Source organism: Centrocercus urophasianus, unplaced genomic scaffold (genome assembly GCF_019232065.1).
Source record: "Centrocercus urophasianus isolate 14NV4802_14NV808 unplaced genomic scaffold, USGS_Curo_1.0 seq_16, whole genome shotgun sequence".
NCBI classification, from domain to species: domain Eukaryota; kingdom Metazoa; phylum Chordata; class Aves; order Galliformes; family Phasianidae; genus Centrocercus; species Centrocercus urophasianus.
The window spans coordinates 14,163,429-14,185,348 of record NW_024884711.1 but is presented as its reverse complement, the minus strand read 5'-3'; the positions used below and the strand labels follow the sequence as shown (position 1 = coordinate 14,185,348).

General features: G+C 38.0%; 1 protein-coding gene and 1 long non-coding RNA gene across 5 annotated transcripts in view; both read left to right on the top strand.

Moving 5' to 3' along the window:
- The first annotated feature begins 3,595 nt into the window (after window positions 1–3,595).
- The window catches only part of LOC122159283, a 44,400-nt gene continuing 26,075 nt past the window's right edge, over window positions 3,596–21,920 (top strand). Inside the window, exons 1-2 of one of the 4 annotated variants that reach the window (XR_006168425.1) lie at window positions 3,609–3,693; window positions 17,323–17,397. This is a non-coding gene — a long non-coding RNA (uncharacterized LOC122159283). Of the gene's footprint in view, window positions 3,694–5,002; window positions 5,044–17,322; window positions 17,398–21,920 lie in introns of those variants that run through there. The other 3 variants (XR_006168424.1, XR_006168427.1, XR_006168426.1) reach the window with 3 other exon arrangements.
- On the top strand, window positions 14,668–17,312 carry LOC122159282. Its single transcript, XM_042816720.1, has 3 exons — window positions 14,668–15,582; window positions 16,171–16,273; window positions 16,390–17,312. Exons 1-3 carry the CDS (start codon window positions 15,289–15,291, stop codon window positions 16,683–16,685), a joined length of 693 nt encoding a protein of 230 aa, XP_042672654.1. The 5' UTR covers window positions 14,668–15,288; the 3' UTR covers window positions 16,686–17,312.

The following is a 21,920-nucleotide window of genomic DNA, read 5'->3' as shown; positions in this document are numbered from 1 at the left end:
GACAAAGCCAAGGTGATATGCCTGATGACATTCTGAGCCAGGGTATAGACTTGCATAGAAGCTTCTTTGTTTCACAAAACAGAAAAACAGAGAAGTTCTAGTCCTGTGTGCCATCTTGTGATGTAGTCTTTATCATGCAGTCACCATGGACTAAGAAACAAACAGTCTTGGCTTTGAAATAAGATTAGATTGTTTGTGGTTGTTTGTGGTTGTGTCTGTCGTCTCACATCACAACTTCTGAAACTTAGAAGCCATCTTCAGAAACGTATATGGTATATTTTATATATATATATATACAATATATATATATTATTATATATTATATATATATTATATATACGGTATATTTCCTTTTTTTTTTTTAATTATACCCACTGAATAATGATGAAATATCACTTGTTACCAATTAATTTTTTTAAATAAGATGTTTAGTTTAAGATACCACTCTTACAAATTGATTCGTAAAATCACACCATTAGGCAAGCACAAAACTTGTTGTGAATTAAAGTCTACAAATTAACTCTCATTTTTTTTAGTCCTGTTTGGTCACAAATAATTAAAATAGTCTACAAATTATTCTGATTAAGTTCATGTATAGGCATTATCATTCCAGAACAAGCCAGCTTGTTTTTAACTAAAATGGAATGAGGCACTTCTCTCATCAGAATAGCCCCATATGGAATTAATCAGGAACGTTTCCATGTGTAGAGAAGCCTTAATTAACTTTGAATGAGTTTCATTTGCAATAACTTTGCTGCTGTATATCTGGCTCTAGATGTATGTATTGGGATGCTAAACTGCTTATAAATTGTGCACTAAGTCTTTGATAAAGTTTTTGCCAGAATGCGATAGTGATTTGTTTTTTCTTTTCAAAAATCTTATTATATATCGATGTGAAAAAAAATAGAACAAGAATCTATTCCAGTTTGCAGTCAGTATGTTATGCTGTCTATTTTTATGTTACCTGAGTGGCATTTTCTCTTTCTTGAGTACTTGCTTTTTGATTAAAAAAATTGCATAGCTTACCTGCTTTTATCTATTGGACTAAACTTTCATGCTGTCAGCTTTCACTGCCAGAATGATCAGAATTTTGTTTGTTGATATAAAAAAAGAAAAGATCTCAGCTACAAAACACTATTTTTCAACAGAGCCATCACCATTAGCTGTGCATTTTTGCCAGTGATGGACAGAAGCCTGCATGCCATGCTCGTAAAAAATCTCCACCAGTAGAGATGACCCGCTGTCACTGTGTCACCACTGCTGTAACACACTGTTCTCTGCTGCACTGAGCTCATGTCCACTGCTTGGTCTCCGGAAACATTCAGCAAAAATGTGACAAATGTCAGTGGGTGTAATCTTTTCTGCATGGAGGAATTTAATTCCACACCTTTGCTTCAGACACACCGTTTGTGAGACTGCCCTTCTGCGGCCATCTGTCACATCGCGATGAAATGTAACGGAATATTGGTGGGAAGGTTCAATCTCTACTGCCGTACCACCAATATCTGCCTTTGACATCATGGGCCAATGTAATAAAATAATAAATCACATTTGGAGCAGCCCTTACATATACATAAACATAATATTAAGGAAATTGGAGATTTTTTATGTGTTTGCTACTAAGAAATACAAAGTTGATACTTATTTCAGAATGAGCGTGCAAGATCCTGGAGCTAAGGCTTGCTATTCTAGATGCACTTCACTTTGCATTTCTGTTGAGTCTGAAAGTGGAAAGAAATGACTAAGCATAGCTTTTGATAAAAAATAACTTTGCATTTGATTCATTGCAAAGGAATTTTTGTTTTGTGTGTTGAACAGAAAAAATTCACGTGTGTAAGATTGTGCTGATACAAATGACATTCTTTGTACAAAATAGAGAATTTGAGAGAAAATAGTATAGCTGGCCAATTTAGAAGAAAAATGCAAGGGATGTATATGTACAGCAATGATGTTCTGGGTAAGCAGGAATGAAATTTGGATCCTGAAACACCAGTGTGGTTGTTAATCACACATTTTACAATTTTTCAGACCTTACAGCACTCTCTATCAAATTCTCAGATATTTGATCTATGAATGTGCTGAAAAAATTGTTTTTCCTTAAATTTATGCAAACTGTTGAAGTATGGACTCAATGTGTATGTAAAATTAAGTAGTAGAACCTTCTTCTCGTGGATTCCTAGGCGACAAAATTCTGCTAAGAATGACTGCTGAATACTGACTTCTTGCCATATGGATCGTTCTGTCGCTCTGATCCCTGTGTGTGACTGGGCCTTGGAGAAAAATCTTGATATCTTGCCAGTGATCTTGATTCATGTTGTTATAATACCAACATCTCAAGCATCAGAAAACATTGTTTGGGTTAGAAGTAATCACTATATAGCTTAAAAATCGGAAGCTTGGAAGAGAATCACATTTCAGGAGACTTTTATTGATCTTCTTTCTTTACATTCAATGCTTTGAATTTTTCATCTTCAAACATTTTTCAACAACCGAGAATTGGAACCAAAGTTTCTTCCAAAACCACATGTTCAAAATAGCATATTGGATCTTCAAAAGTAATTAATTCTTCAGCTACAACATTTTATAAAAATGTTTCAATATATATTTCTGGTCGGGTTTCAAGCTTCTTCTGTGCATATGCTTTAGATTTTGGAGGCCTAAATGCCTAATAATTGGACAGGAATGTGTTCCTTTTTTTAAAGAAATTTGCTATTCACATTATTCTGTTTGTTAAAATTTATGATAAAAATTACATCTGTTACTTTATTTAATTATGCATCTATTTAATTCCTGGCAATAGAACAAGGGAATCTGAAAATACCCATATCAAACCCATGTGAGGTGTAATTAGTTAGCTGCACCAAATAAAAATAAAATATGGAAGACAAAATTTTTCCTTTATATATAGTTAAAAATCAATTTCTGTTGCAGAAATTAGGATCTAAATATAGTTGTTACACAGACTGTGATGGTGAATGTTCTAGAGGTACCAAAAATCAAGGTATAAGTAGTTGTGCTTGAATTTAATATTCATGTCCAGAAAACGAACAAAAGTAGATGGTCAGTTCTAAGTGTTCTAAATCTGTGAGTTCTTAGTGCAGTCCTGCTTGGGGATATTACGTGACATTTGCAGTTATCATAGAACTGGGAGCTGTGACTACAAATAGTGGTATTACTCCATACTAGGTACTCTGAATGGTAGTATTTGTGCAGGCAATAGGAAGTTAGCTTGATACTTAATGTTTCCTTATTTCAATTTTAGAAAGTATGACGGGAGAATCTCTGACATTAGCTCAGCCTTCTTGCATTTACATGGCCAGAGGTTGGAAGTAACGTGGAGGTCAGCTGTGATAACATGGCAGTGATTAAATCTATTGGCAATGTGTCAGTTCTGTGATATGACACTGATAATAAGGAGGGGGGGTGGCATGATGTGCAACCCACTTAGCCAGTCATGGCTCATTCTTTGCTGTTGTATGGGAGCTGCTGAGTCACGGCCTGAACCTCTGATTGATCACCTGAGGCGAGCCAGAGTCAGCCAGAGGAGCACAGGTGAAGGCAATTCACTGTGCTGCTGGAAGGGGTGGAGCCTGGCTTCAGCCCTCCTAGACCTATTTAAGAGCTGGCTACCAGTGGGGAAGGATCTTGTTTGGAGATTCTCTCTTCTGGTGATTTTTGTGGGTGAACATATGGGTAAGTTCTCCATTTATTCTCTCTTGTTATTTTAGTCTACTTTGCCTATCTATCTTGTTCTTTTTTTGTGATTATAACGTCTTAATATCCATTGATTATACAGCTGTCTTCCTACCAACTCTATTTCCTAAAGACTGAGGCAGATGGCTGTTGGCCCCTTGGCTCTGCAAAGTGAGGGGATGGAGAGACAAAAATTAGGCTCACTTCTCACCTGGTATGGCTTTTCTTTTGAGTGATAGACAGAGTATCTCTGTGAGATGTAAGAATTTGGAAAAGAGTCTCAGCACAAAAGTAAGCGAAGTCGTTCTTCTGAAAAAAGTTGTACATGTCAAGAAATAGATCAGTAGTTTCATAACACCAATGTGCAGCCATCTCCATCCCAAGAAGAAATCTTCCTCAGTATATCCTGATTCTTGGCAAGATCTCAATGACGAGGAAGCAATAAATGGGAAAAAGCCCCTTATGCTTAGCCCTTGTTAAAAGCATTTATATTTTCCTAGCTCATATATATCCCTCATGGGAGAGATCATCTGTTGTACCACTTACTGGATTTTTATTTGCGCTGATATGGTGTTGTGTTCTCATTTAGTACCAGGGTATACATTGGCTAATTTATCTTTCTTATTTGGTCTCATGAAATTTAAGTGACTAGAAGTCACTAGATAGTTTTATGTGGGAGCTTGCCTACAGGGGAATGTTTTCTTCATGGTGATGTCAGTTACTTTACTTTGGAATGACCTAATTCCCTCAAGATTTATAGAATGATTCGGGAAGTACTGTTGATGAAGTATTTCAGTAAAAGTACTTTCAGGCTTTTGCTAGAGATCGTCAGGGGAGTTCTGAACTAAGATATTGTGCTGTGATCTTAGCCAAGATCTTGTGGCAGGTCAATAGTATGAAATGCCTAGGATTGGGAATGTTCAGTCTACTAATAATGTAGGAAACAGCAGAACTGGTAAGTATTTGTTTTTGAATATTATGAATAATCACTTTTCCTGCTTACAGCTATTGTTGAGTTACTTTCACAAAGTGCAACTTGACATAAGTAGATAAGTGAGTCAATAATCAAATTCCAATAAAAAATAAAAACTTGATTTGTCATGGTAAAAATAGGGACTATTGGCAGTTGTATGGGAGCTGCTGAGTCACGGCCTGAACCTCTGATTGATCACCTGAGGCGAGCCATGAGTCAGCCAGAGGAGCACAGGTGAAGGCAATTCACTGTGCTGCTGGAAGGGGTGGAGCCAGGCTGCACCCTCCTAGACCTATTTAAGAGCTGGCTACCAGTGGGGAAGGATCTCTTCTGGAGATCTGCTCTGCTGGAGTTTTGTGAGTGAGCCCGGGACAGGGGTAAGCTTTCTATTTGCTCTCTTTTGTTATCGTCGTCTGCTTTGCCTAACTCTCTTGTTTATTTCATAATTATAGCATCTTAATATTCACTGATATACAGCAGTCCAGTTGAAAGCTATCATGACAGCACAAATTTTATACTTCACTAACCTTAGTCCTCGTTCCTGGACTCGTAAGCCTGGTCCTCGTAAGCCTGGTTCCTTTTCCTACTGCAACACTACATTTGTCACACCTAATTTTAAAAAGTCACCACAGAAAGATGCCTTGCAAATCAAAAGCTAACCTGTACTTTAAATTCATGTCAAAGTATTATCACAGAAAATACTAAAATGTGAATCAAATGCATTGCTTACAGGGATCTTCCAACTATGAAAAGGCATGTTTTTAACGCTACAACATTTAAGGTGGTGTCTTCCTTTCACATGTGAGGCCTATGAAAAAAGATAGGGAGAAATGTGTAATCTTGATCACACTGACAAATTATTGCAGTTTCATTTCATTTTTCTTTATTTCACTTTCCCTCAGCTCCTAAGAAAATTAAAAGGTAATGCTGTGTGCAAAAACGTCTTAAAATCTCTCTGTCTGTTTTAATAGTCTAAGTCAGAGCTGCTTTATCTTTTATATTCAGAAGAAATACCTTTGACATTTTCAGTCCCTCACAGTGTCACGTGGACAACATCAAAGCATATTTTCCTGGACTTCTCTCAGTTCTCTTAGGAAGAACCTTCTCAACCTTCATTTGCATAGATCAGCATCGCATTTTGCAGTGTAGAAGTGTATGTGTATTTGTAGATGCTACCACTGTTCTCAAAATTAACGACTGCATTGCTTTAAAGCTCTGCAATCATTCTGTTGCACCTTTTCAAAAATGTGATTTCAGTTGTCCATGTAGTCTCTGAAAACTTTGACAAACAACTTTCTGCCATGATGCACAGTAGTTGGCAAATCATAAAGGCTGGACTACCTGTGGGCTTCCACAATTAGATAGGTATCTAAGAAATGGAGCAAGCAACAGGTATAGTACTAAATCTAAGCAGCCCTCCACTTTGACTGTTGAAAGATGTTGCAGAAACTGAACGATTTTATTTTTTTTAATTTTTTTGTGACTGTTCCAATGCTGTCACAGCTGTTCATGCCAAAATTTGGTGGTGTTTGCCCATAACAAAGTACTTGAAGGCAGTCAACCCACTCATACTGCACTGATGCAGAATGTTTCTAGGCAGCATTGTGGTTTAATTGCTGGCAGTGAATGCTCCAAAAAATAGAGTCTTTAGCAAATTCTGGAGTCACGTGAATGAAAATTGGCAGTCTATTTGCATGATTGTGCCTGAGGTAGCAAATAATCTTTGACGATGTTATGATGGGGCTGAAAAAAACTAAAGAAGTTCTCCTGAAGTCTACTTTGTAATTCAGATTTATTGTGGGTCTAGGAGGTTGCCAGTGATACAGTGAGTGCAACAGTTTAGTTTGCTGTCAACAATACAAGAAAAGTTTTGAAAATTGTAATAAAAATATAAATGGTGCCTTTTGATTTTGTAATTCTGTCCTGAAGTTTTATGAGGAGTGGCTGAGGGAGCTGGTATTGTTTAGTCTGGAAAAGAGGATGCTCAGGGGAAATGGTATTACTCTCTACAACTGCCTGAAAGGAGATTGTAGTGAGGTGGAGAATTGGCCTCTTCTCCTGGTTAACAGTGACAGGACGAGAGGTAATGGCCTTAAGTCGCACTATGGGAGGTCCAGGTTGGATATTTGGAAAAGTTACTTCTCAGGAAAAAGTGGTGAAGCATTGGAACAGGCTGCCCGGCGAGGTGGTGGAGTCACCGTCCTTGGAGGTGTTCAAGAAACATGTGGATGTGTTGCTCTGCGACGTGGTTTAGTTTGCATGGTGGTGTCATGCTGGTAGTTGGACAAGATGATCCTAGAGGTCTTTTCCAACCTTAATGATTCTATCATTATATTATTCATTCTTGAGATTTTCAAATTGGGTTAAGGACCATGTGTATACACAAGTAACAGAACAGAAAGAGAAAACAGTATGTTGTAGAGAAAGTGGTGTTTAGTGGAAGTGAGTTGAAGCATAATCATATGACATCTACTATGCCAATGAGATACTGTAATCGTTAAATTTATCCTTTTTTTCCCCCCAGTTATTATAAAGGATTTCTGCAAACTAATTATTCTGCTACACAGCATTTCTTGTCTTTGCATATCTCTATTTGTATGGTTTAAAAGTAAGCCATGTTCAAAATGTTAAATCCAGTCATCTATTGATGCTACTGAGAAAGGGGAAAAGAGCAGTGCATTGGAGAAGAATACAAGAGACAAAGCTGCAAGAAACAAAAAATGGATGCCTAGCAATGGAATGTGAGAGACTGTGCTGAGGAGGTGAACACGGCCTCATTTGGAATTGCTATTTTCAAATTAGAAAATATGAATGGAGTTACAGTAGTTAATGTGTGTCCAAGTATCTTCAGCAGGAAGAGTTACAGAAATAGGGACATTGTTACCAAAAAGGTACTGTAAAAGAACAGAAAAATCTGGAGAGGTATCATCTCTTTATCCCTATTAAGATTTGGTAGAACATACATATTTGAGAGAATATGCAGTTTTTTTTAAAAAGGAAAAAAATTGATCACTTTCAAAAGCATTGTGTGTTTGGCACTGTCTTGAATCCTGTCCCTTGTTGTTAAAACTTACATCAAAATTTATCTCAAAAAAAGAAATTTTGCTACCTTTGTAGAACTTGATACTGAAATTGTCAGAGAGCACATGAGGATAAACACAAACCAGTGGGTTGATTCTGGAGGGCCTTTCTTATGCTCCCAATTACTAAATCCAACAGTGCAGTGGGAGATCATTTCCAAAGGCTAAAAGCAAGGGTTGGGGAAGAGAACTGTAAGAGAAGACAAGACAATTTCTTTTCTGGAGACCTTCATTTAATCACATTATGAAATAATTTAGTATGAAAACATGGTTTCACACCTCCTATTGCACTACTCATTTAAGCTTGAATAGAGTTAAAGCAATTTGATGGCTGCCAAAAAGAGAGAAAATATGACCATATACTGGAACAACTTCAGTGCTCTTATCCAGACAACACTGTGAAGGCAAATAAAGTGAACATCTGTTATATTTAAAAAAAGAAAATTTCACACAAACTCGCACCATGTGCATGCATATACATAAGTGAACTTTAACTCATCTCACTGAAGTGAATTCACAAGGTATTTTAACCCTAATTCATTTCTAAATTAATTTTAAAAATTTAATTGCAACATTCAGAAAAGCATATGTAGACTTCCTTCATTTGAATATTTGAAGGTGTACAGAAGGAAAACATGGGTGAGAAGCACATTCATTGTCTTGTATTTTAAAACTCCTTGGACATCTACAATTTATGCAAAATACTTTATTTCACAGGAGTAAATGGGGTGCTTTTCATATAACCCTGAGTAAAACAACATGTAAGAAACTCTGAAAAAAAGATTATAGACTTCTGTGCTCTTTTACTTATTATTAAATAGTGTAAGGATGATTTTAAAAGTAGATTTGTCATTCACCAGAAAGGTATTTTTATGGCTGCACACTAGAGGTTTGATATTTTTTAGGAAATTCTACTATTGTGTTGTTTGCATGTCACTTTTAACACAGCAATTCAGGTATCTTTGTTTAGAAAGTAGTGTCTGTATTAACGTGCCCAAATTATTTTTAACATTCACAAATCTGAGAGCACTAGCTGATCTCAGCATGGATATAAGCACTTGTTATTTAGATCTCTCTCTTTCAACTCCAGTAGTTAATGACAGCTCACAGCTTCTTACCTGCTCCAGTCTTGAATAAATAAAACTATTTTTTTCTGGAATGCTTTTAAATAGCTAACTTTTGTATAAGCTCAAAATAAACCGTATAATTTAGCATAAAGGAGAAAATAGAGTAGAGTTAGAATAGGACTTCAAATATCTTGGAAACAAATGACTGTTCAAACCTTGATAGATGGATGGGTGTCATTGACTCATTTCTCTCATTATTGAGATAAATACTAAATCATTGTCATCTTCCTGAGGTGCATTATTTATTTGTAGACATATTTGATATTTCATTTTTGGGGCTAAATTATGTCACTGTGATATGAACTTCTGTGTTTGTTTTTTTTTTTTTTTCAAATTAATACTAAAAAGGGATCTAGTTGCTTTGCTCCCTGTGCTTTTTAAAAGTTAGCCTGAATCGAGACAGGGCGGGTTTCTCCTTGTTGGCTGCTGGGCATGCTTTATTACTGTCTGGAGGAGGAAAGCAGCCACAAATGCTTTAACGATGAGCAGAGACAACGCCTTCCTGTTTTCAGCCTATGAACCTACAAGATCTAGTTAATGGTTTCAAAGCAAAAGAGGCAAGATTCAGATTGGATGCGAGGAAGAAATTTTTTACAGTAAGGATGGTGAGGCACTGGAACAGATTGCCCAGAGGTGTGGTGGACGTCCCATCCCTGGAGATGTTCAAATTCAGCGTGGACAGGGCTCAGAGCAATGCAGTCTAGTTGTAGGTGTCCCTGTTCATTGCAGGGGAGTTGGACTAGATGATCTTTAAAGATCCCTTCCAACTCAAAGGATTCTGTGATTCTATGATACTCTCTTATTAAGAGCTGAGAATAAGAGAAGAGTCAGTGGCTACACCTACAGAAATAATTGTCCTAATGACCACAGGGGTTGTGAGAGGTAAAATATGTCTTTCTCTTAGAAATAGGTTTGACATTGTTCCATATTGCTATCAAACAACAGAAAATAGTCTAGAGGGAAAGTGAAAAAATACTCTCGAAGGTATTACCAAAGCTTTCTCCAAACTGAGAGGAAATCTTAAGTTAGATTTCAGCAGAGTCTGTCCTAAGGTCATTTCTATTTAATATTGTAATTAAGCACTTGAATAGCAGAAAGGACAATGTGATTACAGAATTTATGAGTAAGAACAAGCTGGTAGAGAGGGCAAGTACTGTGAAGGACATGACCTGTCTTTACAAATTGAAATCATGGTCCACAATCAGCACGATAAATCCAGTGTAATAAAGCTGGGGAAACAACATTATGAAGCAGAAATCACATACACAAAAGCAGAATGAAGAATGACCACCTGTCAGTTATGCAGCAGAAGGAATCCAGAGCTACTTCTGGATGGAAAGAGAAATATAGGCCAATAATGCAATAGTGTCATAAAAGAGTGAAATAATGTTTTGGGAAAATATTCGCAGGAAGGTCATGGTTGAGGTAACAAAGCAAATTATTCTGGTATACTCAACGCTGGTGAGACCTCAGTGGGATTACTGTGTCTGGCTTTTGCATCATGTTCTAAAGACAGGCTGTAAACACTGCAGAGGAAATAACTCTGCAAAGGGGGGGATTCAGTCTGTATGGTTTCACAAGGTCTCATCTAACCCTGTATGTCTGTGAATTGATCTTTGAAGACATTATCTTTTGTATGCTAAATGTACTTTACATATTGTACTTCTATGATTTCCCCTTTTGTGATTATCAAAGCAAATTTGTCCATTGCAACAGTTTGAAATGTGAAATCCTGACTTAGCTGAAATCTTTTATTTTATTAAAATCGTGTCTTAATGCTCATTTCACTGAGACCAGGACTTGGTCTGAAATATTTAAATAAAACTTCTACTTCTCAGTTTAGTTTTATATAATGTATTTTTAATCAGAAATCTATAATAAACATTGGTTGTGCATAAAAGTAATTATTTTTATCAGAATGAATGGATATTTCGGTCTAGATGAGTAAAAGTAGGGTTGGAATTTAGCAACCTCTGTGTTTAGCCTTCACTACATTTGTCTGTTTGCTCTTGCCAAGCCTTCATGCCCTGTATTTCATTTCCTGTGAAACAATTATTCCTTGATACTTCTCAAGGATTAAATCTTATTTGAATGGATTTGAATAAGAATTATGCTAAAATACTTTTTCTACTTTTTCTACAACCACTTTTTTTACTATTTCAAATCAATTGGTCCTATTAGAAGGTGGAGGAAGATTTGGTGTGCACTCAGCTGTTACAGTTCCCAGAATTATAGTTTGGAGATCTAAGTGGCTGCGTAAATGGGCTTATAGGTATCTGTGGAAGGGGAATTGGAGGGTCCTGCAGCTGAGGAGGAACAACTCAGGCACTGGGGTATGCTGGGCTGCCTGGCTGGAAAGCGGCTCAGCAGGAAAGGACTGGGGTCCTGGTGGGCACCCAGTTGAATATGAACCTGAAATCGTAGAATCATTGCATCATCAAGGTTGGAAAAGACATCTAGGATCACCTAGTCCAACCATCCACACAGCACCAATACTGCCCATTAAACCATGTCCCAAAGTACTACATCTACCCTTAAACAGCTCCAGGGAGTGTGACTCCACTACATTCCTGGGCAGCCTGTTCTGATTAGTGTGTCCTTGTTGCTAAGAAAATTAGAGGTAGCCTGGTTTGCATTAGGCACAGTGTTGTCAGCGGTTTGAGGAAGGCTTTTCTGTGTCTCCATACGGTTTTGTACTTAGAATTTCAAAGATAACCAATTCTTCAGGGCTTAGAACTGTTTACCATATTTTTTTTTTGGTTGGCTGTTTTTTTTTTTTTTTTTGTTGTTCTTCCTGAATAGAAGTCCCAGACTGATGGCTATCACTGGCGTTTTAGTTTTTCCTTTTGCCCTACCTGAAGTTACCATTGTGCACCAGGCTGCATATAATGTCAGTATGTGCAGACTAAACTTCAGGCTAAAATATCTCCAATTCAGTTTCCTTCAGCATTTCTTACACATGCTTCCTTTTGAATCCCTCACAGGGATTACTTAGTAAAGCTTGGATGTTAAAAACTTTGCTCCAAGCAGAATTTAAGCACCTGAAAAGCAAACTGCAGGTGTAAAAATTCTGTTAAGCCTGTTGAATACCCAAAGAAGCTAGAATACGTGGAGCATTTAGGTCACAAACTATGAATTAGTCTTTTATCATTCTCACTAATGTCATTCTCAAGTTCTTCTCAGTCTACTTGGGTACCTCCTTCAGAGAAACTTTGTTTTTTTTTTAAAGACATATCCAAACACAATAAAAAGAGTGTTTACAGCAGATGTCAGCATCCCATTGCATTACAAGTGGGCAGTGTGACAAGTGGCCTGAGTAAATGTTTCTGCTGCTGCAACTGCTATTGCTTTTCAGAGCCCACCTTACCAGTAAGCAAGGCAGTCATATCCCTTGGCTGCTGTGCTGACCTGTCATTTGTGTATGTATAGTTAATCACACTGTAAATCAAATCACTTCATCTACAAATAGAGAATGGTTTTCATGTTTTAAAATCTGGGATATGTGGCTTTTGTTAGCATACTGTTTACAACCCACAGCTAGGTAGGTCCATGAGCTGAAGGGTTAGTCAACTGGCATGTTGAAAGTGAGGAAGCAATAGAGTGAAGCTAGTTTATGCGTGATGTAAGAAGTAAAATTTTACTATCTAGCATAATAAATATTTATTTTTCCATAGCTTATGGAAATATGTTAGTGAAATGAGCAGAATTTTTACGTTGAATGTGCTCTGCGCTTCTTCTGATGAAAGTCGTCTTACTGCAGTATTTCTATTCTTCTCCTTTATGTATGCAATTTGCTGTGTTTCAAAACTCCTATTTATCACAGAATTGAATGCAAACTATAATAAAAAAAATGTATCTATATTCATCCATTACTATGATACAATCGTATGCAAACTACCTCTTCCTTCTCTGGATCCACAGCTGAAAGACTGTGCTTAATTATTTATTCACCCTTAGTATCTGATGTTCTTCCTATGAATCATGTTGACAATGAGCTAAATTCAAAATACATTTTGTCTTAACATGAGATTTTTTTTTTTTTTTTGGTCTCTTGGGCACAGATAGGGAGTATATAAGGAAACACAGACTTTAATTTGGTCATTTTTCATTCTTTCTTTCTCCTGCTTAGTTTCTTAATGGCCTATTGAAATCATGTTTGATTCACAGTTTCATTTCTTTGGTTTTGATCCACTCAACTATTCTTACCTGTTTTGACCTCTGTGCGGATTTTCACTTTCTTTTGTTCTTTTGGCCTTTCAATACCTTTTCACATTGACATTCGTGTTGCTTCCTTGTGCATCCCTTGATTCAGAGGAATGATGCACATCTTCTTTGTCTCACAAGTTCTAAAACAAACTGCTTCTCTTATCTGTTGGCACCAACGCATGCACGCTTTACTTTAAAATCGATTCCAAAACAAAGCAAATGATAATTCACAAAACAAAATGTAAGCATAATGTATAATTACCCCCTGAACAATTATTATGACCTTATTCACCCATTGTTACAAAACCTGCCTCGAGCAATTTGTCTGATCTGTATTAAAGTGGAAATTTAATTCTAATTACAGTAAAGATTTACTGCAATAACTAAAGATTAAAAATGCATGTGATGTTGAGTGAAAATAGATAATATTCTCCTAAATAGAACAACAGAATATTCATAATATATATAAAATATATATCCATGCTTATATTTTGCATATTATTTTCATCAGATGAGTTTTTATACTTCCTGACCATAGCATTTTTCAATTGCCAAGGCAAATTGCTTGCTCTTTCTTGCTCCACTTCTAAAATGTGAATGTCATTTACGTTTGTCATGTTATAAGAATTAGAGCTACTAAATCAAGGATAAATTACTGTCTGTTACCCTAATTACAACCTCATTTATATCAATATAATTCCATTGAAAATGATTAGTCCCAATATTTGTTAATTTCTCCTAAGTTCCCTGGAAAAAAAAAAAAAAAATAACACTTCTTTAGGTCTTGGAAAACTCCCCTGATATTATTCATTAAGCTTTAGTGAGCGGTTTAGTGTAGAAGTGATTTCTTGTATTTCTGCTGATATCTGTTCATTTACTTGCATTGTTGCAATATCAGGAAAGCACCAACACAGATCCATAGCCAAAGTATGGTCCATCCAAAGAAAAAAAATGATTGAACTCCTCATCAACCTGAAGTTCTAGGTATGACTGAAAAAGTATAACCATTTGGACTTATAGTGTTAGAGTTTCTACCTGTACCAGGTGTGACTATCTCTCAAAATATAAATAAAATAACCTCTGAAGACAGGCAAGATTCCAGTTTCATCACCACTGTTTTGGTGAGCACTTCTGGTGTAACCATCCGCCTTTTATGCAGACATGTTTCATAGAATCAATATAGAATCATAGGATGGCCTGGGTTGAAAAGGACCTCAAAGATCATCTAGTTTAAACCCCCTGCCATGTGCAGGGTCACCAACCACCAGACCAGGCTGCCCAGAGCCACATCCAGCCTGGCCTTGCCTCCACAACCTCCTTGGGCAACCTGTTCCAGTGTGTCACCACCCTCTCTGTGGAAAAACTTGCTTGTAATATCTAACCTAAACCTCCCCTGTCTTAGTTCTAACCCATTCCCCATTGTCCTATCCCTGTCCACCCTTGCAAACAGTCATTCCCCCTCCTGTTTATATGCTCCTTTCAAATATTGGAAAGCCACAATGAGGTCTCTCCAGAGCCTTCTCTCCTCCAAGCTAACCAAGACCTCTCATCTTCTCCTCATAGGAGTGTTGCTCCAGCCCTCTGATCATCTTGGTGGCCCTCCTCTGGACCTGCTCCAAGGGCTCCACATCCTTCCTGTACTGGGAGTCCCAGGCCTGGACACAATACTCTAGATGGGCTTTGCAAGAGCAGGACAATCGCCTCCCTCTGCCTGTTGGCCACCCCTTTTTTTAATGCAGCCCAGAACATAGTATTTAATTGGTTATTTTCTAGCAAATGCCAATAGTCTGTCTGAATTAATTCCAAGCAGTCCTCTAGTAGAATAGCATAAATCTGTAGGCTGTTGGCCTACCATATAAAATGAAATCGGACAATATAGCCAAACTGTAGCACATCTGAAAACATAATTGTTATTAATCTCCTGTCTTGGTAATTGCTTCAGTTAGTCATACGACAAATAGTCAGTCATTCACTATATTCCAGCTAACCTACTGCTGCCTTCTGCTTTGGCAATCAACCATTTATCTCTGCTTTGCCCAAGGAAATGTGATTTGTAAATTCTTGGTGTAACTAGATAACCCTGACCTTTGTCATCAGTTTCTGATACAAACAGATACATCCTCAAAGAAACAAATTGAATTTTCTTTTTCTACTTCAGCATGATATTATAAAAGCTTTGTAATTCTTCAGTCTCTTTTATGTATTTATAATGCACATTTGCAAATGTTATTTGAAGAATATTATTAATATTGCGAAGTTAAGCATGAAAAATGACACAAACTGCTGCTCAGTTTATAGTAGAGCAATCTTCTTTGGCCATTTTATGTATGAGCATTATGATGCCATCTTTAACTGCATATTAACACCGTTTCTTCACAAAGGGTTGCAGATTGAACCCCTCCAGATGCTGACTGTAAAGGAAGAAATGATATTTCTAATGAGCCAAGGCTCCAGCCCTGTGTGTTGTAGATGCCATACTGATGCACAAACTAACAGTGAGAAGGTGACTGGGAGCAGCTTTGGAAGCAATGTTGATCAGGGCAGCAGTGTGTAATTCTATGTCTTGAGACTCCTTTCTCTTCCTGTAGACTTCAGACAGATTTATGGTGCAGCTTTCTTTCTCAGTGGCAAAAATGAGCAAAGATTCTACAGAGAACAGGCTCAAATGCCGTACTCATCCCAGGCATTAGGCATTGTGCAGGCTATGTGATCATTTAATTAGAGACTGTATAAATATGCTCAAGAGGAAATTCAGGCATCACAGTCTCAGTCCTGGCATTACAGAACTTAAATGCCAGAAAATAAAGCATTTTTTTTTTTAAATGTTCTACTTTTTTTTCCATGTGTCATTGGCTGTTGTTTATCAGGCATGTTAGATTAAAAAAAAAAACAGGATCACAGACATCTACAGGTCATCAGCAGAGCAGTAACTGCTATGTTAACTACCAACTCGGATGACAAGCCAGCTTATATCAGCAGAGTGGCTGTCATCCTTTACATGGGCCATTTCTAGCCCTGTTTCAAAGACAATTGAAAATAGCAGAATGACAGCCAGACCTTGGCAGTTGTATCTCACCTTAAAATCTTTCAGATTTTCCTGTTCAGGCTGTGCATTGTCCTGCCGTGGGGGTGCAGGGTGACTAATCTTCAGCTGTTGCGCATAGTCAGCATTCCAGCTGCTTGTCTGAAATCCAGTGAGTCATTTGCAGCATCACCATCTTTGCTACTTACAAATCTGCAAATCTATTTATGCTATACACTGCAGTACAGCACATGCATAAATCAGTTACGTATATGTGTATATGCACAGGTACTACAAGTATCCAGGTGGCAGCAGCACAGAGCTCACATGGGTTAATTTTTCTTGCCAACAATTCTCGTTATAAGCTGGTCTGCTCCTGCTGCTGCGTACTATACTTGGCTGCACCTGCTCAGATCCACATACCCAGTGCTGTGGTGACAACTGTCGTCAGTGATTTTGTATCTCACAGAGACTCTTTGATCAAGAAAAGACTATATTTATCGTTGGCAGCCAATGCTTACAGTAAGCATGTTTTAAAATCAAATTCTTGTTTAATGAAGGGGAACACTGTGTTTGTCTTTTGATATTCTGAACCTGGGTTTATCACTGCTTAGAGTACATGACAGGCTTTGAAAAATGAAACTGCTATGGCTTTCCTTTCTGTGGTACTGATACTGGGACTGCAAATATTATGAAGTTATCCCTGGAGGAGTTAGAGCTCTTGTAGTAAAGGCAATACCTTTGAATCTTTTACTTTAAAATTCTGCATGTATTCTCCATTTATTTGGAGGAGAGTATATGGTTCCACTAAGCCATGCTCATAGTGATATATCTGAAATGAAATAATTTATCCAAGCATTTTTGAAGTCAGAAAAATTATAAAGAGAAAAAAGAACCTCAGAGAACCCTGCACTGGTAAACCTTTAACTGAAAGTGGCATATCCAGGAAGTAAGTAAATAAGAACCAAAAGTGCAAGGAAAGGGGAATGTTAAGAAAATAGAAATGTTGGTGGCTCTGTCCTCCAGTTTAGAAGAAAATATATCACAGTGACTCAAGCCTGACACCAAAGAGATTTCCCTTAAAATTTGCAGTAAAAAAATAGCTGATAATGGTGGTCTCTGGACTTCCAAAAATCTGCTTTTTCCTTCTTTTTTTCCTTTTTTTCCTTCTGCTGAAGTTTTTACAATAAAATTATACCAATCAGAGCTGCTCTTTTTCAGTCAGATGCTATTGACATGAGCATAGACCCATCTAGGGCTTCCTGGGACGGTGATGCTACTCTTTTCCTAATGCAGGTAATCTCATATACTATCCTTTAATTTAGAAATGTATTAGTCTTCTCTTGAAATAATTTAGGGTTTTTGTTGGTTTTTTTTTTTTTTAACATTACCATTACTCCCATTGAAAAATGTATCTGCTATCCGTTTACACTACTTTACAATTCTTATTGAAAAATGTCTTTCAGGTTATGCCTCTTCCTCCAAAACATCATTTAATGCCTGAGTTTTGTGTAGTCATTTTCTCTCACACCCTTCCTTTTTGAAGACTAAACACTCAAGGACAGGCTCTGTTCTCTTTATCATCTGAGTAGCCATGTTTCTATTTGAATTAATCTTTCCTGAAGTGTACAGAGTGTACGCTGTGTTTGAGATGAAAATTCAGCATTTAAAAAAACCATTAATATTCAGGTATCTTTGCTAGAAACACCTCCTTCTTGCATTCTGCACGATACTTGCCTTTTTCACAGCTGTGCACATTTTGTCTCAGTTTCAGTAGCTGACAATTTTCTGACAGTCTTCTGTGACTGACTTAAGTGCTTTTTTTCTTCTGATATTTCCAGCTCTCAGCATACCACAAAGCTTCCTCTTGTTACTCCCCAGTAGTGTTATGTAGCATTCACACTGCCTCATTTAATTCCAATTTATTAATCTATTCCTTAAGGACAACCATATTTTCCTAGAGCCCAGTCACTCTCAGGGTCAATGACCTAGAATGCTGTTCCTGCCAGAAAGCAGAACCAGAACGCTGAATCTGATTTCAAAATAATCATTTTGAGTCTATTTTTGAAATCAGAATAAGGCCCAAACCTCCTTCAGAAGGTCTTCCTGAATTTAACCACAAGTGAGCTTCTCGTTCTTAATGCTTCTACTTCAGGGCTCTGCTAAGAACTGGAAGCATTAACCAGAAGCCTGGTTAGTTTAGGAACAGTTGGAACATCTTAGATACAAAGAGTATGATCACCCTCCAACCCATTCTTTTGCTGCTGGGGCACTTCAACCAGCAAAAGCTCTGTTTCGTACCCTGGTGCTGCCCTGTGCTGCTCTGCAGGTGCCAGCAGGACCCCTGTATCTTGTGACTTTCTGTGCTTAGCTGAGATGAGCTCCATGTAATGTCCACCTGGAAGACACAGGCTGGCCATTGCTGTGAGTTCTTTTCTGCTAGCAGTGCTCTGCATAAAGCTTCTGGGCCCCATCAGCCTGAGGCTGCCTGGCAGTCCCCACCTATTTCATCTTTCACCAGTGTTGGCTGGTTTCTCCACCTCTTTGTATGTGTACTCTTGAGGTATGTGCACGTACATATGAGCTCAGTACCCAGTGAACACAGGAGCAAGTTCACAAGGGGAGGAACATCCATCTCCTGCTCCAGCTCCCCAGCATCTAGCAGATGGCATTCATTCCTGCAGTTATGTGCAGCATCACGTGTTCATTCCAGCTCCTCAGTTCTAACGACTCATGTTGGCAGGGGAGGCTGGGCTGCCTAAGCTCTGACAGCAAGGACACTTTGCTCATTCTTTAAATACAGTACACATTTTTCCCAATTCCCATCTTTAATATTTAAAATTAACCTTACCATGTCTTAGAAATTTCTTTTATAAGCATAAAGGCGCAATTATAATTTCAGCTTCATTTTTAAATACTTACTTTTCATCTTCTACTTTGAAGGTGGATTATACGTAAAGAAAAATGATTTAATAGAATTTTTTTCATTTGTGTTGTTGTGGAAAACACAGGAGCCACTTTTTTATCCTCCTGAGAATTCTGACTGTAATCACATAATTAGGTGGTTATAAGAAAAAGAAAAGCTTCAAGATAGAAAGAGGTATACTTGGTTTTACATACCTCCTCCAAGTAAGTTCTGGTCTGAAATTATGCAGGACACAGCAATGAAATATGGTAGAAATCATGTGAGTACTTGGATTAGTCATTTGTGTGTCAGTGCCGTTAAGCATTTAAGTGCCTCTTCATACATACAGATATGGTATTAAACATTACAAAGCCTGTAAAACTATTTTACATGGCCTTTTTGGTGCATTACATATGACAGGAAGGTGATAGTAAACCCTTGCTTTTCATGAAAAATAATCATAGGAACATGACATGCCCTAATATGTAAAAACGAATACAACAACACAACAAAATGGATGTTCCCTGGTTATTTCTGTTCTAATAGTAAAACAGTGCTAAAGTTGGTAAACACTGACTGGTATTTTTGCTTTGACCAGCTCTTTTAGAGCACTCAAGCAACCAATAGAACACCTAACTTTAAAAGAGACATTTGTAAGTTTAATAAGCGTTTTTGCTCATATAATTTTAGCTTTATTTTCTCTCCTCACAGGGGTGAAGATCTGTATTCCTTGGTAGTTATTGCCATATTTATTGACGAAAAAAATCTCAAAACGTGGTATAAAAACACACCAAGGGAGAAATTATAGTAATTGACACAACAGATGGATAGACAGTGTTGTAGTTACCTGCTGCCAAAGTCAATCCAAATAATATGGCTGTACAACACTATGAGCTGCAAGGGAGAGATGAAATAAGTTGATCTGTTAGTTGACCTAATGGAATCTCCTTTCCTGGCTAAAGAAATGGAGGCACCCTTTATGTTAGGCTCTTCTGTCTAGCAGCAATTATTAGAAAACTTGTAAAACTTACTGAGTTTGAGATCTCTGGCCAGCTGTTTCCATCTGTGTAAGGAGGCTTATCACTTAGATACAGGATAGCTGCAGAAAACTTGTTTCCTCAGGATAGCCACTTAAAAAGGAAGGGTATTCACTGAAAATGAAATAGTTTAAGTCAAAGGTTTTGTTTGAGTTCGATGAATATCTGCGTACGGGGTTAGGCATGAATTGGGCACACGCTGCATCCTTAAAGCTTTCTGTGGCTGATGGACCTGGGCAGGATGACCTCCTGGGACAGACGATGGTAGCAGTCCTGGTCTTAAAGTGCTCTAACAGAAGGTATGAAATTTCATGCAGAGAACAAGTCAGTCTCCAACACCTCCTCAACGAGAACAGCTCTTCATGGAACTGTGTGGTGAACGATGTTCTTCCCAATCCGAATAACTCAACTGCCTATGTTTCCACTGAAAAACAGAGTTTGCCTCTTTTCAACACTCTTAACCATCTTAAGTTGTCCTGCTTTTCCGTGTATTATTTTATTTTTTTGCTTTACATCCATTGTCTTCAGTAGCGGATGTAGACGAGTTCTATAATCCATCACGAAGTGGAATGGATCACGGCATGGCTCATTTTCCAGCTGAGGACCTGCGCTGCAATTTTAGTTAGCAAATGCAACTTGTCCAGCGGTGGGGCGTTGCAGTTTGGGCTCCGGACAGAAGAGGGGGCCCTTCGGATGGCCGGATGGAAAAGCTCAGTCAGATGTGGTTCAGCTGCGGCTCCAGAGTGCCTCCTGCCGCAGGGCCCTGTGCTGCCGACGCAGTATGGAGAGAGCTGGGGGCTTGCTGGGCAGAGGAATCTCGAGGACGGAGTGCTCGGAAGGAGATATGCGGTTAATATTTCTGCTCCACTCCGAAGGTGGCTGAGAGAGTACAGAAGCAATGCCGGATATTTGCTCCAGAGCCTCCGTGCTGTTTGAATCTGCACTTTGGAAGGTTGTGGCTTATTCAGTCAAGGTTGTATCTTGTAAACCACCTGAGGAACACATTCCATGCAAGGTTGCCTGCATGCAAATGTGATGTTTGACACAAACTGCTGGATTCCCTGACATCTCTACTTCTACCTCGGGTAAATTTGTATCGGCTGCACTGAACAAGTAAAAATGCTTCCACACTGTAAAGCACTCCCATAACATTGATTCAAGATTGATCACTTGCATGAGGTAGTTCAGAGAGTAGTTACAGCTGCGCAAAACCTTTTATTCAGGGTTAGAATTTGACCTAGCGTGATAACCAGGCAATAAAATAGGAGTTGGCTGTCAATTTCAGGAGAAATAAGGCATCACCAGGGCTTAAAGATCTGCTTCACAACGTTTCTATCAAATAAGTCACATCTCCTGAGTGGATATTTCCACAATTTTTGACAAGGAAGAAAGAAAATATTGCCTTTGCCTAGATCTTATGAAGTGAAATAAAACTGCAATGATTGCTAGCCAAGCACATCTAAACACAGAATTAATGCAAGCACTCAGTGTGCAGAGATGTTTTTAAATCTTGATTTACAGTCTGTGTTTTGTAAATTAACAGAATCCTCACAACCCTCACATGATCTTCATCAGATAATTTTGTGTTTGAAACATGTGCCATATGTTTGAAACTGACCCTAATGCTTCTGAAGGAATGAGTGGTTGGTGTTTTCAGGATGCAGCCTGGAATCCAGTGCCGGCTGGTGAGTCATTAAATAAGGAGAATAGCTTTACCGGCCGTAATACAATATATCAGTTTAGCAGAACTGAAATTTAACTTTCTCAAATGCCACTTCAGATAAACAGAACATAGTCTTTCTCCACTGGAACTGAACCAGGTGCAGAATAAGCTGCTATAATTATGCCTGCCCTACCATGAAGACCACTGCAAGTAT